A 17,175-nucleotide genomic window follows, 5' to 3' on the forward strand; every position below is an offset into this window, starting at 1 on the left:
TGTGAATGCCCTGGATCTCGTGGGTAAGTAGTAGTCCAAAGATGTGCAAGCAGCACTCTAATTTCTCATGTGTCTCTTAAAATTTTGTAACAGAAGATGCTGCGTCTGGATTAACCAAGTTTGAAGTGTCCCTGCAAAGAGAGCTTGTCATCAGGAAGATGTATTCCTTTATAATGCTGAAGGTGAGTCTGTGGGAGGACAGATCTTCTCAACCAAAGAGATTAGATGAGCTCTACAAGAGCTTTGAGTCAACTTTCCACTTCTTAATCTAACTGCAAACAAAAACTGGGTACTCACAATGCCTAAAAACACTGTCCTGTCTCTTGATAAACAGAACACTTACTGAAACGATTCTGTTGAGGCAGCAGCAACAGGTAAGGAGTGCATCTCCTAACATTGAAATAAGCTCTTTAAAGTCTAATTAAATATGTACTGCTTGGGCCTAATCCTTGGCTAACAAGGTGACCATCTTATTATTTCTGCTCTCCCAGCTCCCAGCAATAGTAGGAAGTCCATTCTTCACAAAATAACCCAGTGGACAAAATATAAATAGTGAAGTGACACCACTCTTTTAGGACTCTCTGTACCATTGCTTGGCTCCTGTAAGGGTTGTTCTCTAAGGGAAGCACCAGTCCTGAATGCTTTAGTCCAGGGTTTGAACTGAATTGGCAAGGTCTGTGGTCTTTGTTTCTTGCTAGCAAGAGCCACAACAGGAAAACATGCCTCTTAGTGGTATCCATATAGGAAGGAATCTGGAGATCTTCTGTTTGGGGTTGCTGAATTGAAGCACTCTGAGGAAATGTGGGAGGCCCTGCAGACAAAATGAAAAACAAACAGCAAACAAACCCCAAGCAAACTGGGAAGGTAGAAATATTTCCCTCATCACTATCAGTGGAGAAAGGGGGAGAATGATGGATGTGAGGAACAGGAGCCACAACACTGCAAACAGCAGGTTTGGGTCAGTGTGATGCTGGGAGGCAAAGTGCTGCAGAGGACATTACACTTCAGAAGAATTAAACAATGCACAGGAGATTTCATTACTGGAGAATAAGGGTGAATCCCATCTACTGCACTGCTGGAAAATAAGCAAGACTGAAGGAGTGGGGGGTCCAAGGGCCAAGCCTGCCCATGTCTATGAATATTGTCACTTCTTCCAGAAGTGTTTAAATCCAGACCAAATGTAAATGTGGATGCCTGGGAGGAAGGTGGCTTGTTGTGGCAATTCTCAGCCAGGATATTAAAATAGGATTATTGCTCAAGAACACATGAAGGAGGTGATATGTGCCACGCTGCCTTCCACAGTGATGTTCCAGCAGAGGAACAAGGACCTTCTCAGGTGTGGCATGGCGGGGGCTGCTCCAGGCCTCCAGAATGGGGTGCATGAAGCTTTTTTTTGTGAGGATTGTCCCAAGCAGAAGGCTTGGTGGAAACAGGGAATTTTAGTAGGGATGGCAGTGATTCAGGTTGAGGCTGTTCAGCAAAGTTTCACATGTTGCAGCAGTTTTCTGTGTAGAAAGGGTGACAGAAAGAGCAAGAGGCAATTTTCTTTGATTTTCACTGGAGGCAACAGCTAGAACTAGCAGAAAAATGAAGGTGGAAGACATCTCAAGTGAGGGAGACCATGAAATTAAAGTTTCAAACTGGAAAAAACAGGCAATTTTGTAAATTATGTGTTCCTGTTAATCATAAACAAGAGGAAAAGTGGCAGAAAAAGTGTAAGTGTGGTGAAATTATTGAAGATGTGTATAAAAATACCATGAGCAAGTAAAAATTGAAAGTCAGGAAACTCAAAATCAGACATGAGATTAAATTAGGAACATGAAAAACAAGGAATATTTTCTGTTTGTCATATAAGGAAGAGCAAGAATATCAAGAAAAGTACTGAAGAAATGAAGTTTTTAGAGGGTTGTGTAAAGTAACCTCTAAACTCTTAATTACTTTTTCTGACAACTAATGGAGGATTTTCTGAGATTTTGAAAGTCTAAGAAAAAGTAGGTATAATGATCCTTTCAGTAAAACAGGAAAAAAAGAAAGAACTGGAAAATTCTACTATAGATAATTTTAAAAGTTTGGTTTCTAAGAAAATACAGAAACAAACCCGTTTATCTACATAACCAGAAGAGACAAATAACAGCCAGTGTGACTTCTTCAAGAGCAAACTGTGTAATACAGCATAGTTTCCTCTGTGGCAGAGTCAGAAGTGTCTGGAGAGAAGGAAAGTAATGGCTGTCACAATTCTTGTCTGGTGAGGAAATAACACAATAGATATTTTTTGTCTTACAGTGAGGGCTTAGATGAGATAGTGAGAAGGTGTTGGCAAATGTATTTGAAAGATGAATACTTTGTTTTAGTGGCTCATTAATGAAATGTATAATTTCTTGAATAGGATTATGTGTGGAGGCTTTAACAGATGTAGAACATGTCCATATTTCCACTGATGGGTGTAAAAATATTAAGCCAGTGAGTAAGCCACGGTCAGGTGTCTGTAAATGTGTTTGAGCACCATCTTAAAACTGATGCAGCTCTGTTCAGGACAAGAGGACTAGAATGCACCAAGGAGGCATGGAAAGTCACCTGGAGAATTCATGGGGATGGGCCACTACCTCAGCTTTACAAAGGCTGCACAATCTGCAGGACTGCCAGGCAGAAGGAGGTGCACATCCATTAGGATGAAGTTCTCTTGCACAGCAGATTATGCCATGTTGTTCTAAACAGACATCTCACCTGGAATACACTGGGAAAATATGACCTTTGAGGAAAGACTGAGGTTTCTCATGTCTCTTTTCGAGTCTTCTCTTTTCTAACAAAACAGTTCCCCATTGTATAAAAGGCTATGGCTAAGAAAAAAGGAACAGTTAGTTCTCCATAATCGTATGGGACAGTAGATTTGAGACCTGCAGAGAAAAGCCTTCCAAAACAGTGGGAGGACATTGCTCCCACCTTATCTAAGTTACCTTTAGAAACAGGAGTGTTCCTTTTTCCCAGGAAGCATTTCTAATCAGAAGAGATGCACACCAGCCAGCTGGAATTGATATAGACAAACAATTTCTTAGAGCTGGAGGGAAACATATTTTTCTGTGTGTCCAGCCTTCCTACCTGTGGCCTGTCAGACCACTTATATTTTAGGAAACCATTGCTTGTACACCAGTAAAAACTCATTTGCAGATGTGTAAACCTCCCAGATGGGAGTAGTTTTATTTATGACTAACACAAGGAAAGCTGGAGGCTGTCTTCTGCCTTTCAATGTCTCTCCTCCAGTAGCAATCTGGGCCCTTCCAGTATGTGGTAAAATACAAGCCTTGTTTTATCCCACAGTGGCAGGGAGGAAAAAGGTTGAAGTAAAACCAATTAAATGTCTTTCGAGGAGACTAACACATTTTGGATTCTGGTATCCCAAAGGAATGAAGTTTTCTCTCACCAGGTCTTTGAAGAAAGCCTGAAGTGAAGTTTAGCTCTTCTTACAGTCCAGCATATTGTTGCCTGGCAGTTTTTATCATCCACCTTGTACCAGGTCAGATTTGTGGAAGGAGAGAAATAGCCACTTATCAGAAATGTTTAATAGTGCAGGAAAACATAGGAATGATCAAAATGTCCAGGAATTATATGAAGTGGATATCACAGGACAGAACAATGCAGTTAGAGGATGTACTCAGGATGCCCTACATGTGAACAGAAGGTCCTTTGAACTTGGCAAGATGTGGTGTTTTTCTGATTGAAAAAAAGGTTTTGTGGATGCACTATGGGTTATGAAAATTGCTGTATGTGCTTTTCAGCTGTGATTTGAGAGCTGAAAAATTGCAAAAGCCTGAACTATTCATATTGAATCAAAATTGGCACACTTTTGGATCCAAACTTTCCAGATATTCATGCTTCATTTGGTGTGAAAGTTTATGTTCAGTTCAAGATAAGTGCTTTTGTTTCAAAATATTCGGAAGAAAAAGTGTCTGACCATGATACTCCAGGCTCCAAATATGAAAGAGCCAAGATCAGTTCCTGCTTCTGCACTCAGGGTTTGAAATTTAGCAGTAAAATTTCCTCCTAACAAGGAAGAAGAATGAAGGTCCAAATGTACAGATGTTCATAGCTGCAGAAGTGGAGAAACTGAGGCAGCATCTCTTGAGGCAGACTAGGGCCATGTAATTGCCATGCAATTGAAACCATGCAGGAATGGCAGGTGGAAATCTAAATTACCTTTGCAAATGGAGCCAGCAGGGCCAGAGCAACCCTTTAGTGGGCTGATGTACTCAGAATTAAAAGACTCACAGGGGTATAAGTGTTCCCTGGGCTTTCAGGGATATTCAAGCGACACCATGACAGCCACTGCTGGCATAACAATGATAACTGAAGTAGATACAGTCTAAGCTTGCAATAGGATAATGTTCTTTGAATGGCCTTAGGCAGACAATGGAGGATTTTGGAGGAGGATGAGGCTGTTATTTTAGGAAACTTGCACTAGAGTGTCACACAGCATAATAACATCTGAACACGTGTGGTTGCACAGACTGTTTTTCCAATAGCTTTAAACACAAATTGCAGAATTGGCATAAGACCCCTGCTATGTCACATGTCAGTAGATGCCATTGAAACAGTGTTCCAGGTGGAAACCTTAAATATGTAAGCCGTCCCAAAGGCTTAGGTGGGAAAACAAGGTGAAATTTCAGGCACTAAAAGTCCTCCCCTCCCAACAACTCACATGACAGTCTCTCCCTAGTCCTAGCATGAAAACTACTGTAAATTTGTGGAGTAAAATAATCTGGCTGATGTGGTGCAAAACACACTGCCCAGAAAAAGAAGTAATGCTAGGGCCTTTTATAGGATTGTGTCCAAAGCAATAGGGGCAAACACTGCCTTGCAAGCAAAAAGAAGGATGGGATGTGCTGAGGGTGCTCAGGCTGCTAAGATGCTTTGTGTTCCTTCTGCATGGGAACATTGTTTTTCCCCCTAAACAAGAAGCTGTGGGGATGGGAGCTGCAAGTGTCTAATCTAATTTGATTAGGCATTATCCTTACAGGGTGCTGTATTGACAGCTATACTCAAACCTTTCTGACCCACTCATCTGTTGGCATAACGAGATTGCAGCTTATCTGATTTACCACATAATATTCTCATGCCACCTGCTTGTACAAGAATAAGCTTTCCTGCCTGCAGCCACGGGAGCCCAGTGAGGATCAGAGCCATGTCTCTCACCCCTCCTGGGCCAGGGTCTTCTTCTGTCCCCCACAGTCTGGCCCCCTCCTTCAGCTGCACATGGATTGTCACTTGTCACATGGAGGGCTGGCATGCAAAACCTTATGGTTCTTGCTCAGCATCCTCCTCCTGTCCTTCCCCTCTGTGGCTCTCCAGGGACCTTTAGATGCCACCACAGCTTGACCTTTCCACCTGGGATCTCATCCTAGACTCTGCTGGGCCCCAATTCTGGCCTGTGGCCCCAGCTGGTGCAGGCACCAGTGGGTGGGATACTGCCACAGCTTCCCTGTCCACAAAGGGGAAGCACGTTGTCACATGCTTGCATTTTGGCCAGAATGATGACTCCACCTTGTAATGACAAAGGAACATCAGCCCTCAATTTATTAATTCCTTTGGAGAATTATCTTAAAAGTCACATACAACTTTTTGTGTTGCATTGGTGAATTGCAGGAATTAATCAGAGATTTCCATCCGAATGGTTCTCGTAGAAGGGGCATGGGTTTCTGAGAGCACACAGGTCAGTTTGGTGTTTGTCAAGTCTGATTGTTACTATTCTGAGAGATATTTATGAGGAAATGTATCTCTGCCATGCCAGAAGACTAGAAATGTACCTGAGCCTAAGTCACCACAGGTTGGATGTGCCATCTTGACTTCCTCCTCCTTCTATATGTTGTAAATATGCACAGATTCTCTTATTCTTATTTTGATTGAGAGATGACTCTGTAAAAAAATATTACAACACTGTAGCACTGGCAATTTCTGCCGTAAGTGTGCATGAGTTTATTGTGCTTCAATTGACAGATTGTCTCCAAAGCTCTTAGCACAAATCACCGGACCTAGAATAAGAAGATTACTTCATTCATCAAATGTTCTATGAAGATAAAGCACTAAAAAGATCTTTAAACTCTTCTCAAACCAAGCCATGTGCACAAAATACTTCCTAAGTTTCTTCCCAAAATGCTCTGTGTATGGAGTTAAGGAAAGCATAGTGGTGTAGGACATACAAAAACTCTTAGAAGGAACACCAATGACACAGAATATGTGCTCAGATGTACCCAGAAGTGTTTGCTTATGCAGTCTCATGAAGAAAAAATGAAGAAAAGAGAAGATTCTGTAAGGAAAGATTTGCAGAATTTTGCAGAACAAGAGGACAGCATGACAGATGAGGGAAATTATTTGTGGGAATCAGGGCCACAATGAGGGAAAAAAAAAGATAGCAGGATGGTTAGCAGAAAAGTAAAGATGTGTAGAAAATTATTTTAACTTCAGGGTAATGGAAGAGCAAGTAATGAGGAATTAACAAGGAATGAAAAGCTGTGGAACCAGAAGGGTGGGAGCAAGCATAGCCACCATGGGTGAGACAAATTCAAGCTGAAAAATCACAAGAAAAGACTGGCAGTGTCTGTGTAATCTCAGTGCACCTTTCAGAACAATATAAAGAGGTTTGCAGCACCAGTAGACATAAGGCTGCAGCAAAGAAAAGCAAGTACTCATATTCCAGAGACCAGGAACAGGAGAGGTCATACAGAGTTTCACTGGTCCTCACAGGAGTGGCCACAGCTCCCCATGCCAGGCCTGCAGGCACAGAATTTCAGGGAGTCCTGCAGAGGTTTTGGTGGTGTTGGGCCACACTTTGGCCTGCCTCCTCTTCCTTCTCTTCTTGTGGGCAGAGGGATGCTCAGTGCCCAGCTCCTACAGCAGAGGTGGCTGCTGTGGTGGTATTTTTAATGTGCCTCTCTCTTTGAGGCCACCCTGCAATTTTCAGTGTTTCCAGCGTGTTGCTCTGTCTGAAGCAGATGTAGCTTGATCTTCAGGTTGAGTATTCCAGTTGTAAGTTTACAGAGGTGGTAACCATGGGACTCTGAGATTTGATTGGAGCTTCTGTTCATAAAATAAATATTTTTTCTGTGTAAGTGATGGAAAGTGTGCCATGGTGAAAACATGTCCATGGAATGCTTGGGCTATGTAAGGTCTTGCAGCTTTAAAGATTAAAGGCTTGAAACATAAAACAAACAAACAAATCCTCCATGAAAAAAAGTCATTCTGTAATTTTTGACAGCTTAGAAAACTCCTCTTTTTCCCCACGCTCCATACTTCCATCCATTTCTCCTGCAGAAGAAGCAGATACAGAAATCTGAAGTACAGTTGGATGTGAAAGCCTTTGCCTATTGCCTGAGCCCTGTGACTCACTAATCAGCCTTGTGCTCACAGCTGCCCTCCCTTTGGAGTGCAGAAAGGTGCTCTGACCTAAACCTTCCCTCCTTGCACCTTCTGTTCCACATGGAAACCATGTCCTCTAACACCTACTGAGGCCCGGCCAATGGCTTTTGACTGCACATACAGATTTCCCTGGCTTTTGTAATTTGTGCTTCTGGTTTTAGCTTTTAAATCCATCACCAGGGCTGGCATGGACATCCTGGCTTACCCACAACTACTCAAACTCGTTGCCAGCAGTATCACTTTTGTAAAGCACCTTGAGATGCATGCTGTGTAAGGAGCTGTATATACCCCATTGGAATAATCTGATACAATAATTTGCAGGCAGAATTTACTGTCTGAAGCATGTGGACATATGGCTTCTTGTTACATCATGCGTTGCATTCTTTGCAACCACTTAGAACCTATAGATTTACTCCTGCTTTTTGTTTATTTGTTTTTGGTTTTTGTTTTGTGTTGTTGTTGTTGCTGTTGTCTTCAGCTGTTTCTGTTGCAGGAACAGAAAAGGAAAAAGAATACTACATGCATTGTTTATACCTTCAGGGATATTCACATGACCTCTGTGCCTCCTTCTTTTTGGAAAGCATCCTGGGAATAACACCAGCGATTTAATTAACTCTGGTCTGTTACTTCATTTCAAAATGTAGGAAAGGCTAGCACTGCCTGAAGGAAACAACCTCCTTCCTCTGCCTTCCCCCAAGAGAAGAACAGGATCAGGCCCTAGAGGTATATCAGAGTTTTTTCCAATGGTAAATACCTTATCTCCACAAAACTGAGCTCCTTTCCTAATTGCAATGCCTCCCTCCTTGTTCACAATGAAATGGCAGGCTCTCCATTCTTCTTGTGCTGAAAGGGCTTGTCTTTGTCCTCCAGGACCTGGCAGCTTGGAATGAAAAAGGCAAATATTCTATCTTTAAACAAGTATTGCAAATAAAATTAATAAACCTGCCAATGTCTGGAAATGGATCAGTATAGCAGTAGTAAATGTTAGATGGGTATAGAGATATGTCAACAGTATGCCTTATAGTAAGTAATAAAAATTACAAACAAAAAGTTTGTCTTTTTATCTGATGGCTCCAGATAGACTCTTTTTCATGAGGTTGCCTCCGGCCTGAATTGCCTTTTGGTAAAGATTAGCAGCTGGCCATTTGAGAAACTGCCATGGCTGGGGAAAAAATCCAGCAGCTCACTGATCGAGCTACAGCTACCATCTGCACAGTTGTGCAGAAACCAGCAGATGGCACAAAACCTTAAATGTTCTTCTTTGGCCAGCAGGTCATTGTGTGGTGAGATCCTGCTGAAGGAGAGATTTTAGCCAGCTCTGCATTCATCCTGTTCTACCAAGGCAGCAAGATATGGAAGACAGGCTAGAACTTAATTTTTCTGGCAAGATCTTGTCAAGGGTCTGAGAAAACCTGTCAGGTTTTCCAGGCTTACTGCCCACCATGACAGAGAGGATGAGGCTTCTTGACTTCTCTTGCTTTGAGCAGCCCCCCTGTTTCACTTAAAAACAGGGTGAAAAGTGTGTATCATTTTTTTGAGATGTGTTTTGTGCACAGGAGTATGTGAAGTTCTGCTCTGCCAATTGTCAGTCAATAATTTCAGAAATAATTACACTATCATTTTTCAGAAGGGAAAGGTGTGTCTCAGTTCCTGTCATTTAAAACTGTGAGGTATTTGAATATTGCCTTGAAAGTCCTAAGGCAGTGATTTATGATGCCTTTTTAACCTAATTATATAACACACCCAACATCTTACCCTTGAACCAGAGAGGAACAAACTTCAAACAATTTCCTCTTCATCTGTATTGCACCACTCACTTCCTTGGAAAAGATCCACATTTCTGAGCAGAAGTCACAGAAACTGAAAACCTTTATGTCCTAAATATGGTGTCCCACTGTGGGGAAGCCTTATTTCTCCTTTTTCATCCCTGAAAAAGAGCCTGGCATCAGCAGCATGAATTGGATCGAAAGCAGGAGGATCAAGTACCCAGAACTCATGGTGCACCAACCACTGCAGAAGCTGTCTGGGTGGACTCTGAATGCACACACCTGTAGCTGTTTTCCAGTGCCCTGGCTAACAAACCCACAATTTGCTCACCCACTGGACAGCAGGGAACTTAGTGCCTGATGCAGGAGCGTATTTAGAGCTCTCATCCTGTGCCATCTGCTGCCAAGCTAGCAGTAGATGTTACTAAATCTGACATGACAGTGCAATTGCAGCAATTCCCACAGCAGTTTACCCAATGCTTGTTCCAATAATAAGGCAAAAGGAGGACTTGCTAGGATGCAGGAAATCTGAAACTGCTGGTGAAGTATTTCACAGGACAGGGAAGAAGATAAGATTAACCATCTCATCTGCATACCCGTTTTGCTGCATGTCATTAAAACTACCAGTGATCCTTGTGCTGAATTCAGTACACTGAACAGTCTGGCCATCACTTCCACTAAAAACCAGCCAGTTTTGGTGAGCAAGTCTGGAACGGGCTCTTGGGTATCTTCTTTGACAACCAAACACATCTTTGGGCATCTTTGTTTTATAAAATCTGTTTCATGTTACATCAAATTCAACAAACCCAGGAATATGTTTCAATGCTTTGATTCCTCCCCTTTTTCCCCCTATGCCCAGTACAAATAGCCATAATACTGCAAAAATGAAGGTAAATTTGATTCTGTTTTCTTCTTGCTCTAAAGAGCAAAAAATGCAGTGACAGATGTTATGCTCACCAACCAAAATCTTGTGCTGTGATTAGCTATTATTAGCATGTGTCTAATCCCCAGGGGATTAAGTGGTTCATCTAAGCATGGCTTCAAGTGTCACCTATGTCTCACATGGACATAAACTAATCTCTTTTGTTGGAAACAGATGAAGTGATAAGTGTTTGGAAGCCTTCTAATTTACTGAAAACACTGCAGTTTGTCAGGGTGAAAGAGCATGTTTTATATTCTGTGTCAGTCCCTTTAAAATCTAATAGGCATCTAGCCCTGAAGTGCAGTTAAAGAAGTTACTTTTTATGTGACTCTTTAAGTAGCCAAGCAGTCCCAGTTACCATGAGCTCATTTCTGTGCTGACTTGCCCAGGTTGCCTCTGAAGACACACAGATGGCATGAATAAGATGGGTTCAGTCACTACACTGCATGCAAACTACCACTGCCTCCCTCTAAAGTGTAAATGGAAGCTCCACAGAGACCAAATCAAAGTTGCCTCTAGCAGCAAGCAAGGACAGCTTTTTCCAGGCAAGATGCTTCCACGCAAACCCTAAACAAGCTGTCTGTAAAGCAACAGAGTTCACACCAGCTGCAGGGCAAAGCTGTGTGCTTCTGTTCAAGAGGTTCTGGGCAAGAGGCAGTAAGTGATCACTGGAGCAAACCCAAAACATCCAGAAGGCTTCATGCTCACTCTGGAAGTCCAGACTGTTGGATCAGAATCAAAAGCTTCAGGACTTTCCTGGCTGACTCCATAGGAATTATATGGCTGTCCTTAGTGGTTATGTCCAAGGCTTCCCAGCACTTAGCACCCAGTGTGAGGAATAACTGCTAATACCATCAACTCCTATTTGAATGTCTGAAATCTTAGCTCTCACAGGTGAGCCTGGGAGAAAGAGTTCAGGAGCAACCTTTGCAGTTAGAGAAATTATTTGGGCGCTAGAGAATGGCAGGCACGGTTTGCTGTCAAAAGTACTCTTCTAGTGATCTCTGCCTTCTTGTCTTTTTCTGATGTATTGTATTCCCACGAGAGGCTACTAAAAGGAACATTTTGGGAAGGAGAGAGAGCAGTAGTATTTCTGTGACTGGAAATGTGGACAAAATGATCTAGGAAGAATGTACATAAAAATGTTTCATTGCACAGGAGAACTGAGGACTCTTAAGATTCTGATATAAAACGTGAAGGCTAAACTTCATTTTTGCACTTTTTTGTCCCCTCCCCCATGTAGGTAATGCATAATGTCTTCCTATTCTTGAAAGGATCATCTTAATTTGAGGATGCAGGTATGAGAAGAACTAATTATGTACCTGCTCCATGCAGGCTGACAAAACACGTGCCTATGCAGATGCGTGTGTATAGCCCAAGTGTTTCTCTAATTAATGCTCTGTGCTTATTCTCCTAACATGTGTTAGAGGCAGAAAGACTTCAACGAGACAAAGCAGTAGTACAATCAAATCATCAGATTTATTAGCTTTCTGGGCAGCTTTTTCCATTATGTAAAAGCTGTGTTTGTATTAGTATAGCAGTCAGACCCACCAGTGTGAGGATTACAGTTGGTTTTTACATAATGGATTATCCAAGATTAAGTGTTTTATTCAGGCACACGAGCAAAAATAACCAATTAGTGACTTTGCAGATTCCTTATTTAAAGGGAGCTGGAGGGCAATTGACACAAAACCCTCCTGCTACCTGCAGTCCAAAGACTGAAGCAGAGTAGTCTCAAGGATCTCCAACATCTCTACCTGGCAGGTAGGTCTCTCTTCAGCAGAGGTGGATCAGACTGGCATCTCTTGCATCAGGGAAATGCAGCTTGCATGGCAGCTGCATGGGTGCTAGGGCTCTGGGTTGGTAGCTCAGCTTGGTTGGTGCTGACAAGTATTAGATAACTATTTTATATCGGTATCAGGACAGGCACTCAGTGTCAAATACTGTGAAGGTTCTCATTTTCTGAAGTCTGAGAGACAAATATGCTGGGATATGGATGAGGTGGGATATCCAAGGAGAAAAACAGCCATGGGCACCTAGTGGTTGTGCTGCAATGACAGATCAGGCCTCTAGAAAATGAATAGTATCCGTCATGTTTGTTGAAGGAATGGTCAGAGGGCAGCCAATATCAAGGTGCATTATGCCATTAGAGCAGACACCTAGGAATGGCCTGTTTTGGTGAGCAGAACTGGAGGTAAAGAACACGGCTTCACTGGCTTGAAAGCAAAGTGGACACTCACTGTGAAATAATTAGAAACAACGTCTTTACAATATACAGTGCTTTACCAGAGCTCATTAGAGCATTTTTCGTCCTGTGAAAACAAAATTCAAAAAATTTCAATTTTTTTACCAATTCTTACTAACCTTATCCATAGTCTGGCTTGATTTATAATACAAAAATAATATTAATTGCATTACCACTACTGGCAAGCAAATATCCTCCAAAGTAATTGCCACTGATGTTTTGTTTTGGCTGAATTTAGGCACCACAATGACTCAGTATCAAAGGAAGCACTGGTTGTCAGTATCAATGGAAGAGCTAGTATGGAAAGAAACTAGTCTTAAAATGATAGAAATACATCTGTAGCACCATCTACTGCATGAAATAAACCCCCGTGTTTGCTTTTGTCTTGCAGAATGAAATACGCACAGTATGTTTTCCTGGCCTCGGTCTTCTACACTGTTGAATACAGCCTAGCTCAGACCTGTGCAGTGGAGTCTTTCTCTGTGAAAGACAATTTTGATCCAAAAAGGGTAATTATGGTTACCTCAATAGTATATGTGAAGAAGCTTTACATATAAACTGTTTTTCCAGATTACGAGTTTTGTTCGTCTAAAGGGGTTCTTCACCAAAAAGCTAACTTCTTTCATATTCTGTGTTGCTGATGCTGTTCCTGTAGTTTTCTCAGTACTGTTTAACCTTCTGAACATTACAGTAAAACTGAGCTTGAAAGCCAGGGATGTTACTAGAGCTCATCTTGTTAGCCTGGCAGAGTTTGAGCTTCGAGCAGTTCCTTAAAAGGAACAATTTAGATCCACATCAGAGAGGAAGCTCAAGCACAAGCCCTAGGGTACTTGCATCCACCACTAGACATTTCTGGGAGCCATAGCAAATGGAAATCTTACCTAGTCTGGTATGCGGAACACTGACTCCTGCTGAAACATCATTTGTGCTTCTGAGGAGAAAATGAGGGCTAATCTGCTGTTGGAAAGGTCCAGATGAGTGTCAGTACCTATGTTAACTAATGGTCAGCAAACACAATTCTAGGGACAGATGGGATATGGTGAGTACTTTGTTCATACACGATTGGTTTTGCTTTGGAAACAAATCATGTCTGGGGAGAGCTTTGGGAATCTCCCAGTTTTAAAAAGTCAAAGCTTTTGCTTGGATTCCTGTATTTGGGAATCACAGCTTTGCAGGCTTAAGAACAAAACTTGCCTAACAGATGTCATTAGCTTCATTGCAGAATCAATTTTAACACAGATAGTTCCTGCTCTTCTCAGCATTTCTACTGATAATGTTAACTTCTAAGGGTCTTCCTCTCTGTCAGTCACCTGTTAAGATCTTGTTTTCATTCTAGTAGATACCTCTTGTACATTTTCAGGGGCCCATTTTTTTGCTTGGACGTATTCTTCCTCTGAATCTCTCTCTGTTTCTCTCTGCTGTTACTCCCCAAAACACAAATTGAGTATGTAGTCATCTTTTTCTGCTTTGCTGGGTATACCCTTTTCCCCATCAAGAGATCAACTGTGGCCCCTGGCAGCCACAAAGATTGTCTCCAGCCAGCTTGCTACAGTCTTTTTACCTGCGGTTTGATATTGTTGAATTTGGTATGGTATTCCATGGAAGGGGCTTGAACTGGAACAGAGAAGAACCAGTCTGACTCTCACAAGATGTGTTAGGGTGGGAGATGCTTTTGGTGTGGGGTCACAGTGGCAGGAATGTCTTACTCCACCAGGACTACACACACAGAGCAGTGCAGAGCTGCTAGACTCACTTCTGGCACAGAGGCAAGGGTTCATCAGGCAGCACTGCAGCATCTGTGGGCTACATTCCCTCCCAAACTCAGACTGGCATTTATCAGGCAGTGGGGAGTTAGAAAGGCACTTTGATCACAAAATTGTTTTTGTGCTAATCTTGCCATGGTGGCTAATGCAGATATTAATACTCTTCCATGACAGTATGCAGGGAAATGGTATGCCCTGGCCAAGAAGGATCCAGAAGGCCTTTTCCTTCAGGACAACATCTCTGCTGAATACACTGTGGAGGAAGATGGCACAATGACGGCATCCTCCAAAGGCAGAGTCAAGCTTTTTGGGTGAGGTCTCTTGACTTTCAGCTCTAGCTGTTGTTATGAGGTACTGTATGAGGGGGATATGGATTATGACCTACCCTGAATACACAACATGGCTGGGTTTTCTTCATCTAAAAGGGAAGCTCAGGTAAAGTATTAGATTAGAAAATAGAGGTTAGACACTTGCTTCTGAGCCCTGAGTTTCTTCACAGCCTGGCTCAGGTTTAGGTCCATCACAAAACTACTGCATAAAGTTAATTATTAAGTCATCTTAACTGATGGAATGGTTAGATAAATTAATTGCAATCAAGTAAAGGAGGTAATGAAGGCTGTCAAGATGCAAGATTTCTGAGGAAAACCTGTGGCTAACTCTTAGATGTAATTGCAATGCCTGAATGGACAGATGGCAGGAAGCTTAGAGTTTTGCCTGTTGGTCATGATTACTGCAAGGAATTACAGCATGTAAAGAGATTAAATAGCTTCCTAAGTGCAAAAAAGAAAATCTGTGGCTTCCAATATGCTAGCACTAGCAGGTGGCTATGAACCTTTTACATCTCAACAGTGCAGCACACCAAGATATTTTGAGAATGGGCAAATGAGGTTTTGCAGGCATGCCATACTGTGCAAGGGGGAAGATGCTGGAAAGGACTCTTCAGAAAACAAGTGGAGTCTCAAGGCTGCTGCAGATTTTATTTCTGCAAAATCAGGATAAGGGGAAGCCCAGCCTGAGCAAGGAAGGGAATGAAGACCCTTCCACTGTTTCATTAATCCAGGTAATTCTTGATGAACAGTGTTGAAATGTGGATGGCATTTAAAGGAAACAGATACCAAACAGAGAAGGGTATTGGAACAAATGGACACTCACAGGGTTCTCAAAGGCTCTGACAGCTTTTCACCAGCTGACAGCTGGCAGAGGGGCTGTAAATATTGTAACACACATTCCTGTGCCCATATTGCTGGGAAAAGATAGACAAGGGAGAGCCAAGTCCCTGCATCTTCCTGGGGGACAGCTACTGACCCCGAAAGAGCCCAAATGCAGGTGAGCTCACCCTGCAGACTGCCAGCAGGGAGCCAAGAAACAACATTCATTATTGTGTTTGGTGGCTGACTGCTTGTACAGAAATGGGTGGCAAAAATCTTACTGAACTGAAGGAGGGTCAGGGCACTGCCCCAGCCACAGCGCTGCCTTACAGCAGAGTTTGGAACCAGAGAACAGCAGCAATCACTGGCAGTGTTTGGGAGGTGTCACAGATTTGCTTTGCTTAATGACAGTGACTTTGCACTAAGAAAGGCCATGCCCATGCCTGAGGCATTTGTGCCCAAACCCTGAGTGAAGGACACCCATTGGAAGCTCTCATGCTGCTAGATTTTACCTTGAATCTTATGGATCTCATTGCAGTTTCTGGGTGATCTGTGCTGACATGGCTGCTCAGTACACAGTACCTGACCCAACCACTCCAGCAAAAATGTATATGACCTACCAGGGACTGGCCAGCTACCTCTCCAGTGGTGGTGAGTTAAATTCTCCAGCCCATTGATGCTTTTCAATTGCTTACAGCTGTCCAGATGTGCCTTACCACAGATAAGCAGAAAAAACAGTTCAGCTCAAGATTGCTGCAAGTCCCCCCTCAAACATCCTTTTTGGGGAGGATGCTTTATCCAAGCAGTGCATTTTATCTCCACAGAAAGGCCAGCATCCAGAGACTCCCCACAGATCCTTCTCGTACACTTTATATCTTAACAAAGAGGCTCAGAGGCATTGAGCCACACACAATGTACAGCCAATTGAGGTGGTCAGCCTACGGAAGACACATTTCCTGGGGCTCATTGCAGGCATTAGGGAAGTGCTAAAGTCAGTCACCCCTGTACTCCTCATAGCTAAACAGAGGAGACAGGTAGAACCACAGCTGCACCCCAGCAACACGACACATTTCTCCTCAGAGAGACACAGCTGGACTCAAAGAAATGGAGTTGTTAACTCAAGTCCATCTTTCAGAAACTGCTAATGCTGAACCTCAGTTACACTGAGGGCCCTTCAAAGCCTATCCTTTGTGGCCGAGCCTACCATAGCTGCAATTCCTCAGCTGTGGAAGTTGGGGATGACTTCTACGGTGTAACAAAGAAGTACATTCCCTTAGTACTGGCAGATAAACCACACCAAAAAGAACTATGTTAAGCAAGGCTTGAAAACATGAGGAATGTTTTACTGAGGCTTCCTGTATAGGAAATGTAATCTGTACTCTATGTCCTTCCTTCCACCATGCTTGAGCAAGCAACAGAAAGAGGCATTTTTTCATTGAAAACCTAGAAAATCATAGTCCTCCTAATATTTCTAGCCTAAGAAACAAAAGGTGAAAATGCACTGAACATCGTGGGGAAAATCATGGTCTCAAGATGCCCTGTGCTTGTCCCAGTTCTTCCCCTCATGGTGTGGAGATAAGCTGGATGTCTGACATGATGATACATCCTTTGGAAAGCTATCACTGTCATGTCGAGTTTGTCACCTCTGCTCTGCTGTGCCCACTGTGACAAAGATGTGTGTTCTGTTGTTTCAGGGGACAACTACTGGGTGATTGACACTGACTATGACAACTATGCCATCACCTACGCCTGCCGCAGCCTGAAGGAGGACGGCTCCTGTGACGATGGCTACTCCCTGATCTTCTCGCGCAACCCCCGCGGCCTCCCCCCAGCCATCCAGCGCATTGTGCGCCAAAAGCAGGAGGAAATCTGCATGTCTGGCCAGTTCCAGCCTGTGCTTCAGTCAGGTACTTTGGCTAATTAG

General features: G+C 42.8%; 1 protein-coding gene across 1 annotated transcript; it reads left to right on the forward strand.

The window, feature by feature from the left end:
* Positions 1–12,732: 12,732 nt before the first annotated feature.
* Positions 12,733–17,175, forward strand: LOC110480209 (purpurin). The gene is made up of 4 exons (XM_021547975.2): positions 12,733–12,849; positions 14,278–14,414; positions 15,790–15,902; positions 16,946–17,175. The coding sequence occupies exons 1-4, from the start codon at positions 12,733–12,735 to the stop codon at positions 17,173–17,175; spliced, it is 597 nt and encodes a 198-aa protein (XP_021403650.1).

Source organism: Lonchura striata, chromosome Z (genome assembly GCF_046129695.1).
Source record: "Lonchura striata isolate bLonStr1 chromosome Z, bLonStr1.mat, whole genome shotgun sequence".
Taxonomy (NCBI): domain Eukaryota; kingdom Metazoa; phylum Chordata; class Aves; order Passeriformes; family Estrildidae; genus Lonchura; species Lonchura striata.

Excerpts from the sequence above, each read along its gene's own strand:
- LOC110480209 (XM_021547975.2), top strand. The coding sequence starts at position 12,733 with ATGAAATACGCACAGTATGTTTTCCTGGCCTCGGTCTTCTACACTGTT. Across the intron at positions 12,850-14,277 it reads ACAATTTTGATCCAAAAAGG|TATGCAGGGAAATGGTATGC; the intron begins GTAATTATGGTT and ends CTTCCATGACAG. Across the intron at positions 14,415-15,789 it reads GGCAGAGTCAAGCTTTTTGG|TTTCTGGGTGATCTGTGCTG; the intron begins GTGAGGTCTCTT and ends ATCTCATTGCAG.